This window comes from Micrasema longulum, unplaced genomic scaffold (assembly GCF_059751315.1).
Source record: "Micrasema longulum isolate JH-2025_06_02 unplaced genomic scaffold, ASM5975131v1 h1tg001813l, whole genome shotgun sequence".
In the NCBI taxonomy this organism is placed as follows: domain Eukaryota; kingdom Metazoa; phylum Arthropoda; class Insecta; order Trichoptera; family Brachycentridae; genus Micrasema; species Micrasema longulum.
In genome coordinates, this window is record NW_028278987.1 from 240,017 (window position 1) to 266,587 (window position 26,571).

Here is a 26,571-nt window from a genome sequence, read left to right on the forward strand (position 1 = left end):
AAGGTGATCTGACCTTCCCAGCAATAGAACTCGGGACCTCGAGCATAGTTAGCAAATGCGCTAACCACTACACTATGAAGCGAACTTTTTTCCGTTCAGTTTCCTTAGATAAAGAATACCGTCCTGTATCTGCGTAATACAGGATAGCAAAGAGCGGTATTATTCGATGATTCCTGTCAGGGTCAGTGTGAAGTATTTGTTTTGACCTATCCCTTACTGTACCAAAAACATCCGCGCGTTAAGGTGCTGTGTAGTCATTACGCATGAAAAAAATGAGGGATTTTGAATTGGAAAAATGTAATACTCGTAGACAAATGCTTCAATTATTTAAAGTTGAAGTCAAAAGTGATAATATTTTTAATCCAAACATTTTACTAGAAACTTACTACTCTAAACTACTCTTTCTCACTCCCAAATGTACCTGTATTATCGAAAGCGACATTTATACACGGTATTTCAGGGCCAGACCGCGAAACATCAGAGGAACATTCCTCATGGTAAGCTTTAAAAAAAAAACCTAATAAAAATTTTCCAAAAAGTAATTTTTAAAAAAATGATCTCAAAATGGAGTAAATCTTTAATTTCTCAAACTAGCATCCCTTCCGCAAACCCCTACCCCTCCACGGCAAAAAAATTGCAATGAAAACGTATTTGACCTACGAAACGATACGCACCAGACGCGGACAAGGGATGCGGCTGGGTAGGAGAGGGGTAGGGATTTGTGGAGGGACTGCTTGTTCGAGAAATTAAGCATTTACTACATTTTGAGATTCCAATATTTTTTTTTCTTAAATGATTTTTTGGAAAAATTTTATAGGATTTTTTTAAAGCTTACCATGAGGAACGTTCCTCTGAAGTTTAGCGGTCTGGCCCTGTAAAACCGTGTATATTAGGATTGCTCTTTTACTACGTACTAGGCAACATGCGACCACATTTGTAAACTTTCTATTGTGTTGGTTATTTATCTCAGATTTTTGATAAAAACTTATTTTAACCAATACGTAAATGTATAAGTAGGATATCCAAAATCTTAACCCATACTTTATTATATTTATGGAGATATTAAAGTTATTAGATGCAATGTGTACTAACTACACATCACTGGGAAGAGGTGTGGTTTAACACTGTAACTTTTCACTGTTCCTAGATTGATACCTGAAGCGTAAGACTGATCACCTTACCGTCACATAACATATGAGATACTGCATTTCGGTGTTCCAATGTAACACCTTATACAATACAACATCGAGTGACAGGAGAATGATGATTATCATGAAATTATTTATGATTATTTTATGTCAATTCTAACCGATTTTTTTATTCCGCAGTCGATGCATGTTGAGGGTGCAACTGTGGTTGTGGTGGTAACTGGAGGAGCAGAAGCCTTCAGGGTACACATGAACCTTCCTCCAGCGCTGGTAGACGGCGCCACAAGACCTGAAATTAATTTCATATGTAAAGTAAGTGAAGAGTGACGGTCCAGCGAGCCGATGAAAAACATATCTTATTTATTTTACTCTTTATATATACAATTTAAATACATATAAGGGTGGGCATATTGCCTTAAGGCAATTTCTACCTACCTATCCAAACCGTTCAGTTTGAGTATATGGACAAAGTCACGCAATCTCATAATAAATTAAAAGAACGCGCTACTTTATCGTTTGCTCATACTTGGAGGGATTCCCTGATTGTATAATAAATAAATGACATTAAATTTGTACTTTTCAGTCAAACAACATGCAGATGCACGCAATAGATTAACTTTTCAAGTAATTTATATTGTTTGAATGTTGTCATGTACGAAAAACGCGTTATATGGAAACCGCATTATAGGAGCGTTGTTTGCAATTTTCGCTTCGCATTTTATTATTTTATTTAAAAAAATAAAAAAAAATGTTTTTTGTTTTTTTCACAATATACATAAGAGGTAAAACAGAGTATTAAAAAAATAAAGGATAATTACACAGCAATGAAATACATATTAATAATAAAATAGTAAACAAAAAATCCCACAAAGGCATGGCCTGTTCGCGGGTATACAAGAAAATGTTAATGAATTTTTGCTCTTATAATAAATAGACAGTTATAATATTTTTGTGTAACATAAGAAACAGAAATTAAAATATTCTATAAAAGATTATATGGTATTTTTTTTTATAGTAATTAAAAAAGTAAATAAAAAATATAAAAAAACATAAAAATATTCCTCATTATTAAAGGGCAACAAAATATATCATTCATATCTTTAATTTGAATCCAGGATAGTGCATGTTTTTTAAAATTATACGGAAACTGCGTTACAGGGGGGTTTGACTGTATTTAGTTAATTTCTTTGTAAGGTAATTGCTTACACTGGAGATGAATAAAATTTTTAATAAAATCTACGGAAAATACTATGTAATTTCGATCAAATTCGGTAGATCCGTAGATTTCCCCCAGAAAGATCTATAGTTTTTAAATAAAATATTCAAATGAGTTTACTAACACAAACAAAAATTTTGTGTTACTTGATTCACGGACAGTCACTAAATACATAAAAAAAGGCTATGAAATACTTTAACTGACTATTACAGTAGAAAACATTGGTGTTGATCTGCAGAGTGTATCTTACCGACGGAAATGGTGTTTGATGTGGAGTACACATCGAGAGATCCAGTCCCGCAGTATTTTTCTGCTCCAGTCAATGCAGAGTCCCCTGTTCTGGACACCAACAGTCTATCAGCAGTGCATCCGGTACTCTAAAAAAAATAACATTTTTTTTATCAATAAATTTCATAAAAGGTACATGTTTAAAAAAAATTATACACAGATCTACTTATATACATCTAGTAAGTGTTATCACCGTAACTCTCCAAAAAAAGAGACTAACTCTTGTGCTCGGAGAGTGATTTACACTGTTGTAGTTGTTTATTTATAAGAGTTATATAATATAATATAATTTTAAATATTCGAGTACATGAGAAAAAAATGAAAATAGGAAATATAAAGAAAAAAACATAAAACAATAATACATTCATACTAATTAAAATTTAATGTAGTTTTTACACGTGTTCAAAAATTTCTTTAGATTTACATAAAATTTATTTATTGAAATATTATGTTTAACAATAATAATAAAAATACTTTAAAGTTTTATTCCACTTTTATTTATAATTATTTTATAATTTTTTTACCAGTGACCGGGTTTCGTCGTGACCGACATCGTCAGACTGGTCCACCAAGAAATGTCAGTAGAAAAACTCAATATATTATGTTTAATAGTCTTTAGTTCATTGGGGAGATTATTATAATTTTTAACACCTTTGAAGACAAAGCTATTTTGACCATGACGTATCTGAGTGACTTATGCATCTCAAATTCTTTTATTTTTTCTTCTTTATAAATTTGTATAATAGAATTTATTTTGTAAAGAGTGTACTGTATAAACCTTAAATATTTTATATGGACTTTCCCTATTGAATGTTGAGGGTTTCTTTAAAATTACTGTAATAAGTAATCTTTGTACTATTTTAAGAGGGTTCAATATATTGACATATGCACCACGCACCACCCCATCCTACAATACCATATTGTAACAAAGATTGTACAATTGTAATTGTTGTATCAAGTACTCAACATGTTAGATCGCAGTTAGTTTTGTTGCAATTGCTTTGGTGAATAATTATTTTTACTACTGAATCTAAATTTGTTTTGTTAATAAAAAATGGGGTGAATTTAGTATTTTCCTAATTAAAAACGTTTTGTTTAATTAAAAACATTTTTTGGTATACTTCTTTCTTCTTCTTCGTTTAGATCTGTTCATCTGTTTTGGCATAAATCTGATATGCTTGGAACATTGAGATCCACCTGTCCCTCCATTTTTAAGACGGCCTACCAGGAAGACTATAACCAGGTGGAATTTCTTTAGCTGCAATATAATTCGTCTTATTTCTTCATTGGGGATTCAAACATCACATAGAATACCCAAGTCTGACATCTCTGTGACTTTTTCTAAAGGTGAAGAATTTATTTTATATGTGCAAACGATGGGATTCCTGTTGTAGCAGAATGTCACACTTTTGCATTTTTTAACATAAAGAACAAAAAAAATTTTTTTCACACTAATTATACAAACTATTGATATTTGATTGCAGATTGATGACTGATGTCCGTTGTTTCTTTAAAAAAACTTATATCGTCCGCAAAAAGTAAAACTTCGACATCACAGAAACAGGATGTAATGTCATTCAAAAAAATTAGAAGCGGGTTGTGGTCCCGTGGCTAGTGTCGTGGACTCATGTATCAAAGATCTGAGGTTCGCATCTCCCCCTGCAACAACTTGATTTCTATTTTCTAATAGTGAGTTATTTATAACTCGTTGAAAATGGCCACCAAAATTAAAATATGTATTTGGGTAAATCATAAGAATGTAAAGATTTCTTTAAAAAAAATCAATTAAACAGATCAGGCTCAAGGTAACTGCCTTGTGGGAGACCACTGAAGGTAGATAAACAGTCTGATTTTACAATATAGAGACCTGTCAGATAAGTAGGCTCGAAACCAATCGAGGATTGCTTCGCAAAAACCCAAACCATACAATTTACTTCGCAATATTTTGTGAGAGACTTTGTCAAACGCCTTAGTAAAATCAGTATATTATATACTATCAACTTGATGTTTATTATTAAAGGCTTCAGATATGTAATTATGGCAAAGCATTCGGTTTGTGGCAGTTGACCGCGCCTTTACAAGACCGTGTTGATGGCTGTCTATTATATTGATCAATATTATTAAATTTAAAAAAGCCATATTGGAAATAGATTTTTGTGATACAAGTGAACCCAGTTTTTGCTACCATTCGTGTTAGCAATGTGGTCTGAAGAAGAGTGACAATATTCAACAGTCCTCAATATAATTATTTCCCAAACCCACAGTGAAATGAAATTGAAATTTTTAAACAGTAACTCGTTTATTGACAAAAATGTTTTTTTTTAGTTCGAGGAAAACCGATAGGAATACCCACGGTCCTTTAAATGGTTTTCGGGTATGTGGATTGTGGAGGGAGTGCTTTCACTGTAGTTACACTGGTGATAACAGGGAGAGTTGATGGTAAGCGAGAAAAAAAGCGGTTCCCTACTAAATGAATCGACCAAATAAAGGAATTATCGGGGTCTCAATTTGTCCCAGTAGCTCAATCACAATGCAACATCCGTAAACACCTAATATAATATGTCAAAATATTAACGTTTCGCGACGTATAATCCTGCTGCGCAATCACATATTAGAAATATCAGTTTTATGTACAATATTTTTTAAAAATATTTTAAGTTTAAAGTTCATCAATTCAATGGCCCTTTACTTATCTATTCTGTTGTGTCAATCAATATTTCCGCGCGAACAATAAAATTTTAGAGAAATCAACAGATTGCTTTTTTTTTTTACCTTACATTTGTGTTATGATTATATTTTTTCCCGTCGCGCAACATTACGCGGTGGAATCACAAATGTGGAGGAATTATTGGACACAGTCCGATGTATTCAAATATGGTTCTACGCTCCTTCTGGACTGTTCTTCATTCTATGGGTAAAAACAATTCGTTAATAGTGATTAACTTACGGCGGGAATCGCAATCTCGGTGCAGGTCAGCCGACACACCGTGTTGGCGGGACATGTCGCCTGCCAACGGCAGGAAGATGGCCGGTTGTAGTTGTTGGGGTAGTTGGCGGAGTAGACATAGTATGTTACTCCCGATGTCACCTGTGGAGACAAAAATATGTTATTCAAAGCCCTATTGAACTATTTATTTCATCACCATCATACCATCGCACTCACGACTTGTTTAACCAAATGCAATGTATCACAAGAATCTATCTCTTTTCTATGTACCAACAGTTTGCAACAACTACGCACAGTTCTGATTCGCTTGGCGCGTTATTATAATGTATTTTTAATAGCATGGATATAATGAACTGCAGTAAACCCACTTTAAAAATAAGAATTCAAAAACTATTATTTAAAAAGAATTCTGTTTAATAAAATAAATAAAACAACTTTGTTTTTAACCACTAATTTTATTTTTCACCGATCGGTTTCAAAGCAAACAAGCTTCTTTGTCAAGGTTTACGTAACTAATGAATTGATTCCTTTTTATTTTATTTCTATCATGTTCACTAAATACTACACGTGGACCCAATAAATCAAGTGTTTTTTTTCTTACACGGGTGGTAATCTGATATCATTATTTTCGAAGTAAGCCAGGAGAGGACTAAAAGAATTATTGTTTGATAATCAATAACCAAAGTTATTGATTATCGTTTTCTTATTATGAATCGCTTTTTTAATTTCTAAGATTTCTAAGTTGTCTAATTTTAATATGATATTTTCAACATGAAGTACTTTTAATCCAGTGTCTTTATTGAAGTTATGATTATTTTATATCAGATGATTTGCGAATTCAGAAAAATTATTATTATTTAAGAACCTTGTTTGCTTTGAAACCGGTCGATGAAAAATAAAAATTAGTGGTTAAAAACAAAGTTGTTTTATTTATTTTATTATAATGAATAACCACAAAGTTAGTGCTTCAAATATAAACTTTAGATTTCTGTTTCTTTATATTTTTTTTGTTTTTACATTATAAATTTAAGATGTTTCTATTCACTCGTATCAAACACACACAAACCCTGTCCATAAACTCGCTGTCACATCCATACACACTCACACACATATTCACATACCTACCAAAACCACACTCCACTCACTTACCCACGCATCCTCACACACCCACTTCTACATGTATTAATATCTAACTGAACTGGATTATTATAATTGTATTTATGTGTAAAAATTTTTTGGCTTTATTTTATGTTTACATCTTTTACATAGCTAATGAAAACTTACTTGGTCTTTTAATGTTTGAAAATCTTTGTTTTTAATACTTATTATGTATGACTGTATGTTTTCTGAATAAAATAAAATACTATTTTTTTACAAATGATTGATATATTTTTCTGTACATATCGGCAATTTAGCAGCTATCTGCTTTCTATTCATTAACTTCTAACTTATATTCACAGTCTGCATTATGTGATGGGTTAAACAGCTCGTAAAGTAATGCAGACTACAATTTGTCAAATAAATAAATATAATTTTGGCCTTATAATATTGTTTTATTTATAAATAATGTATTTTTTTTGTAATGGCCGTTGTTTTCTCAAATAAATAAATATACAATATTTTAAGTTTGTTCAAATTTTCGTAGACAAGAACTGGATTCAACTCCATGGGGAGCTGTTAATATTTACATATTACAACAGAGATGAAGAACATTTTTGAGAAGATAATATAGAAGTCTAGGCATCACAGGGCTTATGCCCTGCCATTGGCTGGTTTAAGTGGCCACTTTACACACTGTGTAACATTCACCATTCTGCCCCTATTTGAACATCTATATCCCTTCAATTCTTTCATCTGTTGATGTTTGTGAAGTTAAAGAGCTGAAACCCTTATTTATGCGGGTGAGATTCGTGTAGTTGAATTATTTTACCTACATACTACGCAACGCCTGAAAATTCTAATTTTTCAGTTTCTATACTTCTTCATGGACCAGGTGGATTTATCAACATTAATAAAGGTTTCAGCTCTTTAACTTCACAAACATCAACATATAAAAGAATTGAAGGGATATAGATGTTCAAATACGGGCAGAATGGTGAATGTTACACAGAGTGTAATGTGGCCACTTAAACCAGCCAATGACAGGTCATAAGCCCTGTAGATGCCTAGACTTCAATATTATCTTCTCTAAAATGTTCTTCATCTCCGTTGTAATATGTTAAATAAATAAACGTTAAAATACGAAAAAATCTACTTACGCTTTGAAAGTAATCACAGTTGGGATCCTGACCAAGTGCACATTTCGCCAGGAGGATCAAAAACAAAACTCCACAACTCTTTGCGAAGCTTGTTTCTGCAAAAATAACAACGTGTGGATGAGTTAAAGAACGGGGAAGTTCAGTGCTATAGGAAATTGGATAAATATATATGTAAAAATAAGAGCATTCAATTGAACGTAGTTATGCAGAAAGCAGTCAGTCCACAATTATGAAAAAATGAGATATTTGTGTTATCGGGTGCAGTATAGTCAATTCACGCACGCAACTTAAAATGCACGCAACGATCCATGGAAAGACAGATGCTCGGTGTATGTCTAAGAGACAATACAAGAAATGAAGAAATAAGGCGGCGAACCGGAGTCGTGGATATCATGGATCGTGCAGCGAAATTGAAATGGCAGTGGGCAGGACACTTGGCAAGGCAAAATGATGGCAGGTGGACACCCAGAATAATTAAATGGAGACCGTGGGCAAACAAAAGAAGTGTGGGAAGGCCACAGAAAAGATGGGTCGGCGACATTACCTCTATTGCCGGTGAAACGTGGATGATGAAAGCGGGTGATAGGAAGGAATGGAGATGTTTGGAAAAGGCATTTATCCAGCAGTGGAGAGAATAAGGCTGCAGAAGAAGAAGGTGGTCAATTCTATGTTCTGCTAAAAACAGCCAGGCTACTTTCATATAAACACTTTAATAATCGCCTTCTAAAAAATAGTGTTGATCACAAAAACGGGATTTCTCAATTTGCAGAAAACACCCACAGCACTAGAAAAATCTGACGGTACTTTAAAAATCATTGAAACTAATCAAATCGTTACATAATTAGATTCTTGTTTGAAAGATTTAAAGACTAATGTATATATTGTTTATAATTATTTGTCAAAGTCAAAAACATTCCAACTGTTGTGTAGATTTGATTATTTATTCTTTTCACAAAGGTGCTATTATCTCAATTTCACTTTTCAATAGCTGGCTGCTTTCTGCATAACTACGTTCAATTATACAGTGAAATTTCTCGAGAATGTACATGTCGCTGCCGAATAGTTAAATCAGCCACTCAACTGAGCGGCTAGGCTGTTTATTAAATGCCGGCATTCAACTTGTATATAATGATATAAATAAAATTTAAAATGAAAAATGTAAAAATTTATAATAATTAATTTTTACAATTTTTACTGTTTAAAAAATATACATTTTTATCAACTCTTTGTCTTATAATTTCATAATTATAATTTACTTCTCAAAAATGTTTTCCCTCTCTTTTGCAACAAATTTAAATATGAAGAACTCCATAAGAAGAAAATCCAGCCACTCTGCAAGCATTTGGACATACTCAAAACATTGTTGAATTAACTACAATTTTATACTTGAAGAAGTATAAAAAATTGGAAAATTGTTTTCAGAATTGGTTCGGGCGGATGAATCTCACCCACATGATAAAGGTTTCAGCTCTTTTACTTCACAAAACTCAACAGATGGAGGAGTTGAGAAAATTTTGGTGTTCAAACATAGATAGAATGGTGAATGTTACACAGTGCGTAAAGTGGCCACTTAAAACAGTCAATGACAGATCATAAGCCTTGTAAATGCCTAGACTTCCTTATTCTCTTCTTAAAAATGTTTTCCCTCTCTGTTGCAACAAATTTAAATATGAACAACTCGTTGTGTTGTTTCTTGTTTCTCTTCTCTTCAATATTTGTATTATAAATATGTATGTATGTAAATCTAAATAAATAAATATCCACCATTATGCCCATGTTTTGACCCCCATATTTTATGTTTACGTTGATTATTTTTAATTTTATCTTAATTGTTTTTACTACTCAATGTCCCAACAAAATAAATATTACAAAACGCAGTAATAAAACATAATACTTATGTTTACTATTGTTCGTAGTGATAGTAATTTGCGTTTATGATCGTTTAAGTCGGGTTTCTGTGTATTTTACTTAAAATTTCAATAAATAGATTAAAACTGCTCTTAATTAATGCAGACTTATGGCCCTAATTCATATTTACTTTGTCAATAAGCTAGAGATGTATTAGGGGACAAATGATACGAACGAAAAGGCTGTCAACATAGACTGATATCTCACAGAGACGAAGAAATCTTCTGCAAGTAAAAATAAATATTTTGACTAGTCGGGAATAACGTCAAAATGTAATAAATACAGGGTGTTCTTTAAACCCTGTCACATCCGAAACCACGATGATCAGTATGGGCAAGAAGACATATTAGCATATTTAAAACGATATTTAGAACGCTGAAATTATTTAAAAATAAAATATTTAAAAAACAAATGGTTGCTTACTTCTGCAAGGGAGAAGCGAGGGGGGCGTGGCCATGTGGTTGATGGTGTATCAGACTCCCCTTTCCCCTCTCCTCGTTTCACCCTTGCAAAAGTAAGCAACCATTTGTTTTTTAAATATTTTATTTCTGTAAATTTTATTCGTTCTAAAAATTTATTTTAATGGGCCAATATGTCTTCTTGATCAAATTGATCATCGTGGTTTTGGATGTGACAGGGTTTAAAGAACACTCTGTATTTAGAGGGGATTTTACGATTCTAATGATATAACTATCAATGTACTCAAAACGAGTTTTCATTTATAATTTTCGGGCTTAAAAATGAGCACATATAAAACCGCTCTTAGTTGGCATCACGTCATTTTGACGTCACGCGTTACGACCGCCGATTGGGCTTCTAATAAACATTGCGTTCAAGTTAAGCGCCAAAACGTCATACGTGCTGTTTTCCCTATGGAGGTAATCCAAAATATGCGTATTTTAAACCTTTGTAAAAAAATTATCTGACGTCGCATTGAAACAATATTAATACTGTTACCATCGTAATTTTTTGCTTAATTAAAAATAATTTAAAAAAAGTGAAAAGACACTATTTTTCATTTTTTTCGTATCTTATTAAATTTGCAACAGGGTTCGAAGGATATTGATTTAAACACTTTATATACATAATGTACAGTTTACATACATATGCATGAGGGCGGGCATATTGCCGTAAAGAAATTTCTCCCTACCTACCTAAACCGTTAAATTTGAGAAAATCAGTGGTATATGAACATATTGTTGGTATAATTTTCATTATAGAACAAAATATTGATTAACAAATAAGTATATTTTTGAAGAAAAAAATTTAACTAAATATCTACACCATATTAAGAAGAGAGGAAGGGAAGGAAAGGAAAGAGGGAGGAGAACGAAAACACTCAAATATTCAGGAAGTTATTGGGTCTATAACTTAAAAACCGGAATTTTACACTAAATGTCAACACTTATGCATGCGCTGTAGCAAATCATTGACATATAAAATCCTTTACTGTACATTAGTGCGAAGCAACTTAGAATATGCATCACAAATATGGAATCCTATGTACAATGTGCAGATATCACGCATTGAAAATATTCAAAAAAAATTCGTAAAGTTCATGTGTTTCCGGTTGAAACTTGAGTTTAAATCTGACCAGTATATTCATATATGTAAAAAACATCACCTACTGCCTCTGCATAAACGTCGTGAAATAGCGGATATAATTTATTTACTTAAAATTGCCTCTGGTTCAATTGACTGTCCTGAACTACTTTGCAAACTTTCTATCAATGTTCCTTCCAAAGTTTTAAGAAATAACCCTCTTCTTCACATACCTCTTGTTTCATCTAATTATAGGCAAAATTCATATTTATGGCGAACTTTTAATAACTTTAATGTACTAAATAAATCATTTAACATAGATTTATTTGAAAATAATCTTAATGACGTGCGGCGTTTGCTTTCAAAATAACTCGTAGTATTTTTTTTTCTTTTCTTTTAAATTTACATTTAATTACTATTCATTTTATGTTCGAGAATCTTTTTTAACTTACTGTGATGCTACTTGTGAAAACCTGTAATTGGCTTATTTGTTATTTGTTTTGTTATATAAATATGATATAATTACAGCTGTTGGTTATCCAAATAAATAAAAATAAAATAAAAATAAATAAAATAAATATAATATGTCATTTTGAAATTTTATTTAGAAGCTGTCAAAATCAGTCAACAGTGTTTGATTTGCTTGTGCACGTCATATTTTTTTCAATCATGGAAAATTTTAAAAATTGGCAAACAAAACAGCATTTACGGGAAGTTTTGCTGGGTCACTTTTTTGCAAAGAAAACTGCATCCGACAGTCATTATTTGCCCGTGGAATTGTATGGCAAACCTGTTCTTGCAAAATCACGGTGTTTTGAGTGGTTTCAACGCTTTAAATGTAGCGATTTTGATATCGAAGACAAAACGGCCCGGACAGCCGAAAAAGTTTGAAAATGAAGACCAAAAGGAAGTTGTGTATTATGAACTTCTAAAACCGGGTGAAACCATTACTGGAGAACTGTGCCGCCAACAAATTATTCGTTCAAAGAGAGTATTGAAAGAAAAACAGCCAGAATAGAAGACCAGACACAATACATTGCTTTTCCAACATGATAATGCTCGACCGCATGTTGCCCATCCGTTAAAAACTATTTGGAAAATAGCGGATTAGAAATTCCGCCCCACGCGCCATATAGTCAGACTTGGCGCCTTCTGACTTCCATTTGTTTCGGTCTTTTGTATTTTAGCTTTTAAAGTATTATAATCGCATACTCTTTGAATTTAATTACATAAATTAACATTTCAGCAACCAAACTCAACATTAACGTGGGCGCCAAATCCACAAATGTCACAACAAAGCAAATGCCACCATTGTTCCGAGTTATCGCCGATCTAGAGAAGCCAGGAGACTCATCAACAACTCCTACTTTTACTTCGAGAACGTGTCCTTTCTTGGCAGCGAAGACATCGTCGTCCACCACTACTCCAACTCGGAAGAAACCATCTCCAGGCAGTTCCGCGGGCTTCCGGAAGATTCTGGAAACCCCCGCTATGCCAACTCTGAAGAAATAATCCCTAGACAGTTCCACGGGCTTCCAGAAGGCTCGTTTGTTCGGTCGATGCAGAATGCGCTTTCCGGAATACGCTTCACTTCAGTCCGAGGCATCAAATGGCTCGATTCGTTCTTTGATTCAAAAGATGACCGGTTTTTTTGGGATGGCATCCACAAATTGCCAGAAAGATGGGGAAATGTTGTAACTTCCGATGGACAATACTTTGAATAACAGAATTGTACAAGATTTTTTTAAATAAACGCTCAATTTCCCTTTAAAAAATCCGCATTTAAGTTATAGACCTAATACATTTCATACATTTTATGTACATATAAAAGCAGGCATATTGCCTTAAGGTAATTTATTCCTACCTACTCGAACCGTTTAATTAAGAATTTTATTATTTTATACAAAATTTGAAACAAAAATAAACTAACAATCTACATTATACAACTACGAGTACATACGTGGGTACTAACTATGCACGACACTCTCCGATTCCGCGTTTACATTCCTTAGCCAACAAATTTACTTGTGAAATAGACATTTTTAATACGACAATTATCAATTTTAAAACGTTCTTAAATGCACTGTTTGAAACAAATTATTAATGTCGTAATAAAACTTTCATTTTCATACAATTCTTTCTCTGTTTTTGATGTGTATTATTATTATCTTATCTCTTTCTGATATTAATTTATCAAATATTTTTGTGTACCGTATATTATATTATTTTCACATATATACTTACTGTTAACTAATTTTCATTATTTTTTTTTAACTATAATTTGCTGATACCATTTTTTTATACTTATAAGTATATGAAAATGTATTTATTTTTTTGTTTGAATTCTTTACAAGTTATTTACAATTTGCTTTTCAATTCAATTACTTTTATTATATCCATTTAATTTTTTTTTTCTTCTTTTTTACTATGTAAAGTTTCACTTTTTATTTTGCATGGCAGTATGCTTCTTATTGTTTCTAAATGTATACAAAAAAGCATTGTTTATCTTTTAAATTGTTACGCACTATGTTTGTACTTACCTGTATATTTTTGTAAATGCCCCTTGAGCGTATTGTAAAATTAAAGAAAAAAAAAATATACTATGAAGAGAGGAAGAGGGATGGGGTAGAAAGAAGAAAGAGAAAGAACAAACTTAAATATTTAGATTGTGACATTTCTATCTTAATTTAAATGTAAATTAAGACGGGACGTCTCTGACATTAGTGGGTAGATTATTCAACAATCGAGCAGCTACTACTGTAAAAGAGGAGGAAAAAAACTATAGCGGTTAGTGGGTATTGAAAGGGTTCTCTCGTTACTGGAACGAACATAAGACGTATTTTCTAGGAAGAAAAAGAGAAACGAATACTGTGGGTCTGTAAAGTGCCCCCCCTGAGGGTTTCGCCCCCGCCCGCCTGGCCAGCCCCTAGCTACGACGCTAACTACGCATTGTAAAATTATAGTTTAAAAAAACGTAATTGAATTCATTTTGTCTAAGGGAAGATGCCATTGCAGGAGACTGCTTCGAGACATTGCTTAGATGTATGTACTATTAAGCGTATTGCCCAGATATTTATTGAAATTTATGCTTAAGTAATAATTTTTATTTTTAGTATTTTTTGATAATAATATCTCGATAACAAAAGTCTAGGATGTATGCAAGAAAAGCGATTTGCCAATGAATGTTATTAAATCAAAAATGATGGTTTTTGAAAGGGATGAAAATATAACTAAATGTGAGAGAACGGAGATATTCTGAATCAGGTAGAAGAATTTGTGTATCTGGAAAGTATGTTTACTAGATGATGGAAAGACTAAAAAATATATTTAAAGGAGGGTGAGTGCCGGGAACAGGGTGAACGGTGCACTGAAATCTATTTTGGCAAACAAATGTTTAACGCAGGAGGCCAAACTAGCAGTTCACAATGTAATTCTAGTGTATGGGAGTGAAGTATGAAATTGGATTAATAATGATGAAAGTCGGTTAAATGCTGTCGAAATGCGATCCCTCAGGCAAATGTGTGGTAAAACGATTATGATAGGTGCGGTGCACAAATGTCGAGATCCGTGAACCATGTAAGGCTGAGACTTGCATTATCGACAAAATCAAGAAAGGGGTGCTGCGTTGGTTTGGACATGTAGAGCGAATGGACAGCGAAATAACGGCTAAAATGATCTACGATACGAATGTTGATGGATGCAGAAAACGAGGAAGACCGAGAAAGACATGGCACGATCAAGTTCATAAACTACTCGGATATGGACATGTCAAGAGTAGAAATAATCGGCGTGCGTGCTTGAGAAGATGAATGAAAGTAGAGGAAGCGAGGTCTGTATGCAAATGCAGAGTGAAATGGCGTTCCATCCTTTCTGCCTACCCCTGCGGGGAAATGGCGTGATGGTTTGTCATAATATACATGCTTCCATTATGATGTATCCCAACTCAACACATGGCTCTTGGGCTCATTGAGTTAGGAATACGTTATTATTTCTTTGTAATATGTATCTTTGTATGAATAAATAAATAAAATTCATAAATAATACTTTATGCTTAGGTAATTCGTGACAAAACGATTTTTTTATCTACACGTAATAAATATTTAATGAGCGATAAAAACTTATTACAACTATCGATAAAACTCTTGATTAACTCACTCATTTTGCTCGATTCTTTTTTAATATTCACAAACGTTTTTTAAACGAATTTACGTATTTTTGTATGACTTCCAACGAAAGCGTTTTAATAGTATATAAAGCGAATGCATTACTATGTTTTATTATAAATATATAAAATAAAAAAAAGGTGCCTTCTAAAAGTTTCTTGAGATTTTAAATTGATTTATTTTTAATAAAATCAAGGTACCAGACTCGGGAATGAGCTCCATTTTCAGTTGACAAATGCACCTTCTATAAGACGATATGTGGTAAGTAAGAATTTCAACGCATAATTTGAACGTTGTCCTTCTGTCACTCTCTTGCAGATGCCTCCCCGATACAGTATGAAAAAGACAACTGCACTACGGACTGATTTTGGCCAACTGAAATCTATGTTTCGCTGTCGAGTTTTCTGCACCTCAAAACACAACTGATTTTCATGTTTTTTTTTTTTTTTTGGAAAAAGCAACCAAATTAAATTTTGTGTGTCGATACCTTTTTCCTTTTTATTATTTTTTTTATCAAATGTATTTGCGAACCATACGTCAGATGAATCTGCGCGCTTTTTAGGGTTTTTTATGGTTCTAGCTCTCATTAAAAACCCTTTATCGAAACAGCAAAACAAACAAAACACGCCAATGATAAATATCTTCATCATCATCAGTAGCGCTACAGCCCTTGTGGGCCCCGGCCTCCTCCAGAATCTGTCTCCATTCCTCCCTGCATCCTGCGGCTCTTTTCCAGTTTGTCGGGCCAATTTCTTTAATGTCACTTTCCACATTATCCAGCCATCTAATCTTTAAATAAATAAATAAATAATCTTTTTGGGGGTACAGTTATCTTTCATTCTGTGCACATGGCCCAACCATTGTAATCTTCTTATTTTGATGAATTGCGCAACGTTGGGTTCGCCATACAGTGCCTTTAATTCATGATTAAACCGTCTCCTCCACACTCCGTTTTGGTTGACAGCACCAAATATCTTTCTTTCAAATACCAATACCATGTTTTCATCTATTTTGGTCAAAACCCAGCATTCGGCACTATTTGCAATGACCGGTCTGAGGAGAGTTTTGTAAATAATGGTCTTAGTTTTTCTAGTGAGCAAATCGGATCCCAGATGTTTAAACAAGCCATAATAACATCTGTTTGCTGCAGATAGCCATGCTCTAATCTCCGTACTATAATTATTATTGTTAGTCATTTTAGTCTCTAAATATTAAAAGGAGTTGACATTGTCTATGTGGTGTGGACCCAACGTCAATTGCCAGCTGTGCATAGTTCATTTGTGACTTTCTTGCTGATATATATTTAGTCTTAGATGTGTTTATTTTAAGACCCATGTCACTTGCAGCCATCTCTGGCTTTAAGAAATCATCTTTAATCCCGAGATAGTTCTGGAGATTTTCGCATAGACTAGGCTAATATCTGGGTGGTAAAAAATTGTTTCTTTTGTTTCCATTCCTCATCTCTTATGGATTTTTCAAGAGCAATATTGAACTACAAGCATGCCAGTGCGTCACCTTGCCTAAGACCGTTGTTCGTCTGGAATGGATCTGATTTTCTGTTCTGGACCTTCACCGAGCATTGTGTTTTAGACATTGTCATCGTAAGTCGTATTAGCTTTTTAGGAATCCCCAATTCAACCATTGCCTCGTACAGCTTCGACCTCTTGATACTGTCATAGGCCGCTTTAAAGTCAGTAAACATGTGGTGGGTCTCAACGTTATATTCCAGATTTTTTTCTAGTTTGATCCTTTAAAGTAGGTAAAAAAATCATTGCTCTAGTGCTATAATCCAGAGAGAAAATACGGGACTACGTTTGTATGAAGAAAAGTCAGACCGAATTTTTTAGCCTATTTCTCGACCATATGCCTCCAACGTGAATAGGAATAGTATTTTATTTTGGGAATACACGTTTATCAATTGATTACCTGGCTACAAAATCCCGTTCATTTTTATGACCTTGGACTTAGAAAATAGAGAAATATCACTTTTTTAAAGTGATAAAGATCTATGAAATACTATCCATTAAAAAAAAATTTTTTTGCTAATATTAGTAGCATAAAAAATACTTTTAAATTTGTAATTTTGAATTCCCGCAAAAAAGGTGATTCCATTGGCCACGCCTCTTAATGCGTCACGATTCATGTTCATTTGTTCCTGTCGGTGTAAATTTCTTCACACGCTTTTCTTTGAAATTGTTTTGTGTTTAAAAAATAGCTCTTATTGACTCAACTGAAAATCTATTTCCTATCTTTGTCCACTTAGATGTCATAAGCAAAAAAACGTTTCCAAATGCGTAATGTGGCACAATACAAAAAAAGTACTCACAAGTCTTTAGTAATTAGGAAAATCAAGTGTTGTCATTGCATTGAAGAAAATGACCCATTCATCGCTTTTCAGCTAGTTCTTTGTAATTTTTTTCCCTAGAATTCAGTTCTGATTTCTGACCAATTCGACCTTTGTAACTTCAATTTCAGCGTATTATAAATAAAAAAAACTAATTTCTAAAAAAAAGGTAATACATTGAAAAAAAAACTTATTTCAAATGTTACTTTCTTTTTCGTGTAATTTTTTTCTTTATTTTTGATGTGTATTATTTGTCTTATACTCTTTCTAAAATTATTTTTTTCAAATATTTTTAAGATGTTTACCATTATTATCTAATACACTTACTGTAATTAAATTTTTCATTGTAATATTAATTTGTTGAAACCATTTTTTTTACTTAATTATTTATTTATTTGCTGTTTTTTATTATTTTTTTATTTTTTTAATGCACATATTTATATTTAACTTTTAATGTTTCATTATACCCATATTGATCTCTTTTTTATTGCGCAAAGTTTTACTTTTGATTTTACATTGCTGTGTGCATTTTTGGTTTATACGTATTTTTAAATAAAAGAATAAAGAAATGTATTGTTTATTTTTGTTGTTCTTACCTGTGTTTTTTTTTAAAATGACCCTTGGGCGTATTGTAAAATTAAATAAATAAAAAAATATTTATGTGCTGAAACTTTACGATTGCACCCAGAATAAATAAACAATTTTTCAGAGTAAATCCACACAACGATAAGATAAAAGATTTATATGAACATCTATTGTTATTTGTTAATAGATTTTGTTATTTGACTATGTCTTTAGGTTGTGTTAATCTTGTTCGTAAAAAAATACGAAAATAACAAGAATGAGTTCGACAAATATATAAATAACATTGAGCGGGTGGAGAATACGGATTTGTGTGTGAAATAGAACCAGAATCTTGAACGAGCGTTTTTGACTTGATGGCTACTCTCAGGTAAAAATCCTGGAAAATAAATCGAGTGGAGAAAAGTCCGCTTCGTAGTGTAGTGGTTGACGCAATCGTCTCTATACTTGATGTCCCGAATTCTAGTATAAATATTGGGAACATACAAACTGATTTCTTTCAGTATATTTGGATTCTACGGGGTGACTGGAACTGAACCCGCCATAGACAGCGTCAGCATAGACTGTTTCACATTCCAATATACAGGACCAACCTGCCAATGATTATGCCTTTTGGAAGGGCTATCTCTATGTTGAACAATATCACTTGGGAGATTGACATTTTTCACGTCTCTGAGGGAGTTTTTCGTTACAAGATTCTCTTACTTTTTTAACATATTATTCTTTGGATATTATGTATACTAATGTGTTTTTTTTATATATACCTAATTTTACCTAATTATTTCTATATGTGTGAATTAAGATATTCCATTTTGTAATGTACATATATATGAATAAATAAATGGCAAATTCGCACATAGAGGAGGTCATTTGCAAAATTATTATGTCTTGCTTTTCCTAACTTATGTTTTATAGTTTGGGAGATATGTCAATTTTTATACTTTATTTAATTGAGATTTTTCCACAATTCGACTTTCAAGCATTCAGAACAAGTTTTTTCAATATTTTTTTATTTTTTATTATTTGTTGGTAGTCATTAACATTTATGATGAAAATACGTCGGATCTTTCCTCAAACTAGGGTTAAAAATTAAGATATTACGCTTTAAAAAAAATACTTAAAAAAACTTTACGATCAAATTCAACCTACAATATAAAAAAAAACTACGGTGTTTCTATAATATATTCTACTTTAAGTTAGTTCTTATCCATTCGGTTCGTCACCTTTTTTTAACCCTAGTTTGAGGGAAGTTCCGATATATTTTAATCACAAATGTTTATGACTACCAACAAATAATAAAAAAACACTAAAATAATGGAAAAAAATCTGCATGATTGAAGGTCAAATTTTGGAATATCTTATGATACTGCAATGTGATACCTGGGATAGTACTTTGAAAAAGCCAATAAATGTATAACTATAATCAAGAAGTGGTCAAATCGAAATCTTCTCTCGCTAAATTGTAATAAAACACTGTTTTTTCCATTTTTTAACTCAAAATCATCTTCCTCTTTTTCTTCCTTTAATGTGATGTTTCAAAATAAATATTGTAATCTTGACATATGTAATAACTGCGAAAAAATGTAGCCTGAAAGGTGCATAAAATACCTGGGAGTAATCATTGACTGTCAACTTAAATGGACTAATCATCTTGAAGTAATTAAATAAACTGAGATATTTAACCTATGTGTTCAAACGGTTAAGTGTTTACGCCTAGCTAAATACTATTAAAATGGTATATTATGCACTTGCACAGTCATCGCTTTTCTATGGAATAATTGGATGGGGGGGGGGAGAGCTTTTAACAATTAAACCATTAGAGACTGTTCAAAAATTTATCTTAAAAATAATGCTTCACAAAAATCGCACTTTTCCCTCTTTCCAATTGTTTCAAGTAGCTAAACTTTCGGAAAAAATACAAATATATTGTTTTCAATGTTAAAAATACTCGTTTATATTTAAGAACCAAAATGTATTTGCAAGTAATTCAAATAGATCAAGTCAAGGAAGAAATCATGTGCTAGAAATACCACATTGTAAAACGAGGCTAGTAAAGAGATATGCATATTTTATAGGCCCAAAAAAATTCAATTCTTTTTTACCGATAGTAAATCATTGATCCCAAACTTTCAAAATTTTCCTTCTTTTAAAAAACACGCACTATCCTGGATTTAAACTAAAGATATTGACTAAGATAGATTTTGCAACCCTTTAATAATAAGGAATATTATGATTTTTGTATTTTTTAATTACTATTAAATAAATTAGTACCTTCTAATCTTTTACAGAATATTTTATTTTCTATTTCTTATATACACAAATATTATACCTGTCTATTTATTATAGGAGCAAACAATTCATAAACATTTCTTGTATACCCACGAACAGGCCATGCCTTTGTGGGATTTTTGTTAACTATTTTTACTGTTGATTTGTAATTATCCTTTATTTTTAAATACTCTGTTTTACCAATTATGTATATTGTAAAAAAAAAACAAAAAAATGATACTAACAAAAAACAGAATACGATTAACATATCTTCGAGCTAACCCATGCCAATCTATCTTCATCCCACAATGTGTCAATGGCGAAGAGATTTACACAAAGTCGGAAGATCTATCCCAAATAATTCCAAGTGTGATGAATTGACTAATCTACATAATCTTTTAATCTATTTTTGTTTTGTTTTTTGCTGTTTTTCGTAATTTAATTCAGTTATCTAATATAAGGTAGATTTCAACGGTAAGAAATGAGTTCATAGATATTATTTAATCACGTTATTGACATACAACTATAATATGTATAATATAATTAAAGAAAATGTGTTTTGGCTCAACGTGTTTGCGCGAGCTGGTACACGGTAAATATCAGCAGCTTAAACTGATGCTCTTCGGCAAAACAAATACCAAAATATTACAGTGTTGCGGCTTTTTGGCTAGTGAATCATGTTTGAAGTATCATAATTAAAGAAAATGTGTTTTGCCGCTACATATTTGCACGAGCTGGTACACCACCAGCTTAAACTGACGCTCTTTGGCACAAAAAAAATCAAGATATTACAACGTTGTGGCTTTTTGGATTGTGAATATCTCAGTGAAGGAAAAAGGTACAGCAAAATAGATTATGGAACATGATAAATGCCACTTATAGCACAGTATAAATTGCGGATATTTGCCTTTGCAAATTAGTTTGTTTAATATATTTTTTTATTAATCAATATGGATATATCAATATGGTAGATGTTTTTTAAATCTATACAAATCTACTTTTATACTAGTAAATGTTATAACTGACACTCTAAAAAAAGAGATACTAGCTTATGTGCTTGAGGAGTGACTTACTTGACTTTATTAGAATTTATATAAATTTTAAAATACGAATAAATGAGAAAAAAAACTTATAAGATGTAAAACGAAAAACAAAAAATAATAATACATTTATACTAATTAAAAATGAAAGCAGTTTTTACACTTGTTCAAAAAACTTTTTTAAATTTATTTTAGTTCATTGGGAAGATTATTGTAATTTTTGACACCTTTGAAGACAAAGCTATTTTGACCAAGACTTAAGTGCAATATTTGAATAGGTGCGAAGGTTTTCACGGTCTCTGTTATCAACATGTTTCTTAAATGGGCAATAACGTGTGTGTTGGATTTGTTCCGACGTTTCGGCTACCATTGCAGGAGCCATCTTCGGGTTAAACTGAGTTTACCCCGAAGATGTTTGTTTGTTTTACATGTGCGTTCATGTGTGTGTGCGTGGATGGCTCGGAGTATGCATTCGGTATTTTTATTTATTTTAATTTAACTAAAGATCACCTCCATGGAAAACGCAAATGTAAACAATTATTCTTTTCTCACTTGAATTTCGTTTTTTTTTGTCACATATAATGTTTATATCTTTTGCATAATTTATGAAAACTTAGTTGGTCTTTTTATTACACATAGACGGACTCACTAAAGTAATGGCATCACTACATAGCCTATTCTACAAAATTAAAGATTTTATATCAAGAAAGGAAAAAATTATGATGTACGAAGCCTATGTCAAAAGTAAATTAAGTTACATGATCGCCTTCTGGGGAACTGGTAACAAGACAGACATAACAAGAATATAAAGACAACAAAATAAAATTCTTAAACTAACATACAACCTACCCTACCTGACCTCTACGACTGAACTGTACAAAAAAACACACCAGTTTGACATAAACTACTTGACTAAAATTGAGACCTTAAAAATTGTGCACAAAATAACACTGGGAAACATACAAGACGACGACATAATATTAGTCAAAAATGCTGACATACACAAATATAACACCAGACAACAAAAACACTATCATATCGAAAAAGCAAAGACAAACACAGGACAGTCAAAAATACTACATAATGGACTTAAACACTACAACGACCTACCTTACTACTTGAAAACTTTTAATGGAGACAAATTTAAAATCAATCTGAAAAAGCACATGATGACTGAACGAGACATAAAATGACTAGACAAGGTTTTTTAAAATTGTAAATAAATAAAAAAAATAAAAAAAAGTTTTTTTTTTTTGTTGTTTTTAATACTTATTATGAATGACTATGTTAGCTGAATAAAATAAAATAAAAATAATATTGCTATATTTGAATTTTTGTTTTTTTTAGTACACACAACACACAATATTATTACATCACAATTATATTTTTTTAATGTCCCGACTTGTTGGAAATTCCCGTGTTAAGTCGAGCTCTTCCATAGTAAAATCAACACTTTTATAAATATTATGACATATCAATATATACAAATACATGGCAAAAAATTATGCAATTCTAAAAATACAATACAGATAAGTTATTTAATAATATATGGTGTAGTTAAGATCATGTATCTAAAATTTAAATTTATTTCATAAATAATTTTATAATTCAATTGAGTAGTCAATTCAAGTTTGGATTTTGTCTAAGAGAAGAGACCATTGCAGGAGACTGCTGCGAGACAATGCATAGATTTATATAAAGCACTATTGACCGCGTTGTCCACATGTTTATTAAAATTGATGGTTATGTAAAATAGTTTTATTTGTAGTATCTTTTAATGATATGCATGCTTCCATTTTCTATTATGCTGTATCCCAACTCAACACAGGACTCTTGGCCTTATAGAGTTAGGGATACGTTTTCTTTTTTTTGTAATGTGTATGTTTATATGAAGAAATAAATAAATTACCTCAAAAATAGTACCCGTAACTGGCGTTTTGCATAGACTTCGTGGTCTGCTTCCTCACTCTGTTTTGTTTGCCGTCTATTACGCTATGATACATTCTCACCTATCCTATTTATGCTGTATTTGGGGTTTCGCTAACAAAAACCAGATCTCTGAGATTCAAGTTCTTCAAAACCGAGCTCTGAGAAGCATTCTTGGTTTGAAATGGGATTCCCATGTCAAGGATATTTATCGTAACACAAAAATACTTCCTTTAAAGGTAATGCCACTGTATGACATCACTAACACTATTTCAAACATCATAAACTTTTCTGCTCACACAAATTTAAAACTTACATTTAATCATGAAATTCACAACTATAATACACGACATGCAAAAAATCTTCACATTTCTAAATTTTGTTCCACGAAGTTCGGCAAAAGGTCTCTGGAATACATTGGTCGTATACAATTTAATAAACTGCCTGATGACCTTAAAAATGAAATGTCGAGTGGTAAATCTCAAAGACCAGAAATGAAGACCTATTTCTTGAATCTTTTTGAAAGTGATAGTTTTTAGCTCAGTTTCTGTGAATAGTCTATATATTGTGTTTTAGGTTTAAATGTTTTTCTTTTCTTTTTTTAATATTAAGTTCACAGAATGTTTAAATGTTTTTATTTTCTTTTTTAATATTAATTTCACAGAATGTTTAAATGTTTTTCTTTTCTTTTTTAATATTAAGTTCACAGATTGTTTGAATGTTTTTATTTTCTTCTTTAATATTAAGTTCACAGATTGTTTAAATGTTTTCTTTCCTTTTTTAATATTAAGTTCATAGATTGTTAAAATTTGTTAAAATTTTTATTGTTTAAATGTATACTATGTATTGTTACAAGAAATGTACTATTTTTTTTATGTACCGTCCCAAATGAGTTTTCTCGTACAACTCCTGGGAATATAATATCATGATATTCATGTCTTATATGTTTTATTAATAAATAAAAAAAAATAAAAAAAATAATAAAATTTGATTCTAAAAAGAAAAGTAAAATAATTCAGTAATATAATAATAATACATTTATATGGTACAATGTATAATTAACTAGGCAGATTAATAAATAATTTTATACTTAGATTAACAATACTCAAAACGCATATTTACAAATAATTATAAAGCAACACAATTAAGTTTATTCAAAGATGATATTATACACATATTGTTCCTGGACTGATCACCTTCATTTAACAGATCGATATACGCTGAATTCTGAATACCAATGCACACCATGGTGCAGATAGGGACATATTTTTATTTAACTATTACTACTACTAAAGAGATAAAAACTTGTCATGTTCCCAATCAATTAAATTAAAATGAAATAATATTACAAAATCTGAATGTATTTTTACCTTAGTTGACATTAAACATGAATGAAACCTGTGTAAAATACCAATGTAGAGTTTCAACAATATTTTCAAAATAAACCTGTATAAATGAAATCAATATTTTTATAATTATTATATTAATTTTAAAGTCTTACAAATGTTTTTAAATAATGGTAGGTTTTTCCCCAATATAACCAAAATATTTCTCTAATATACTCAGTATCCCCTAATTGAATTTTAATTACTCTACTTATTTTGGCTTGTATAGAAATCCACAAACATAAAACAGCAATTATTTTTAGTATATCACGAAACTATTTAAGTATTTAAGTTAGTTTGTTTGAAAATGTCCTAACAAGACGAAACGCGTCACAATATACCCTTTGTATATTTTATAAAAAATGAAGTAGAATTATAATCCAATAAACTTGTTTTATTTTGGATACATTACCAAATTACTTCTTATTGTTTTAACTTTGACCATTGATTCGTGCGTCCACTGAACTACCACGGAACCTCTACCTTGTTTGATGATCGAGACAATGAAGTCAAAAAATAGCTTACCGATCATTTCGTCCTGTGGTTTTGATTGATCCTTTTATAGTTTCACACTATTGGAACACTTTTCTAAAGTAACACCGGCAGAATGGATACTCGGAAAAGATAAGAGAGTATTTATTAAAGTTTCATGAAAACAGGAAACCGTTTACATAAAAGGTCTGTTTAAACACGAATTAATTAGCAGACAGAAACCGTTTCAAATTTTTAATAAATCCATTAATAAAATCAGACCAGTATTGAGGCTAACAAAAATATCGGCAAAGATTAGGAACTTATTTATGAAAGGAATACTTTTTAAAAATATTTTTATGGAAGAAACATTCTTATTCTATCAGTTCTTTACAATATTTTGAATAACCCCACATCGCCTGTTTATCTGAGAGAGCTCTTCCAACCTCTATTTAAGAGACCTCTTTTAATACCCATTCACCGCTCTGATTTTTTTGTCCCCTCTTTCACAGTAGTAGCTGCTCGATTATGAAATAATCAACCCACTAATGTCAGAGACGCCCCTTCTTTTTTAACATATAAATCAAGTTCGAAATGTCACAATCTGAATATTTAAGTTTGTCCTTTCTCCTTATTATTTCCTTCCCATCTTCCCACTCTCTTCGTATATTGTAGATTTTTAGTTTATTTTTATTTCAAATATTGTATAAATTTCTTATTAATACCTAGAATATGTCCATATACTTTTAATATTCTCAAAATAAACGGTTTAGGTGGGTAGAAAGAAATTGCCTTACGGCAATATGCCCGCCTATATATATATATAGTTTATTTATTTATTTATTCACACTCTTTATCAAAATACAATTCCATGTTCACTTCGCCCAGCTAACAAGGGTACATACCCCGTTCCAAGCTAGGCAATTACATTTTAATATATTATAATAGTTAACAAATTAATATAGAGCACAGACAAACAAAATATAAACTTATCCGTTTACACATTTTGATACATATACATACAGACATACACATATACACACACATTTATTTGTATATATATACACATATGTATATACACATGT

The 26,571-nt window shown here is 31.5% G+C and overlaps 1 protein-coding gene across 2 annotated transcripts in view; it reads right to left on the reverse strand.

Annotated features, from left to right (window-relative positions):
- Positions 1-25,775, reverse strand: part of LOC148273889 (venom serine protease-like) — a 29,669-nt gene extending 3,894 nt beyond the window's left edge. Inside the window, exons 1-5 of one of the 2 annotated variants that reach the window (XM_088238000.1) lie at positions 25,541-25,775; positions 7,858-7,952; positions 5,600-5,740; positions 2,615-2,741; positions 1,310-1,437 (exon numbers count right to left, since the gene is read on the reverse strand). In XM_088238000.1, coding sequence (XP_088094126.1) covers positions 1,310-1,437; positions 2,615-2,741; positions 5,600-5,740; positions 7,858-7,952; positions 25,541-25,547 — 498 coding nt within the window. In that variant the 5' untranslated portion in view covers positions 25,548-25,775. Of the gene's footprint in view, positions 1-1,309; positions 1,438-2,614; positions 2,742-5,599; positions 5,741-7,857; positions 7,953-15,462; positions 15,563-25,540 lie in introns of those variants that run through there. The other variant, XM_088238001.1, reaches the window with a different exon arrangement.
- Positions 25,776-26,571: the final 796 nt, after the last annotated feature.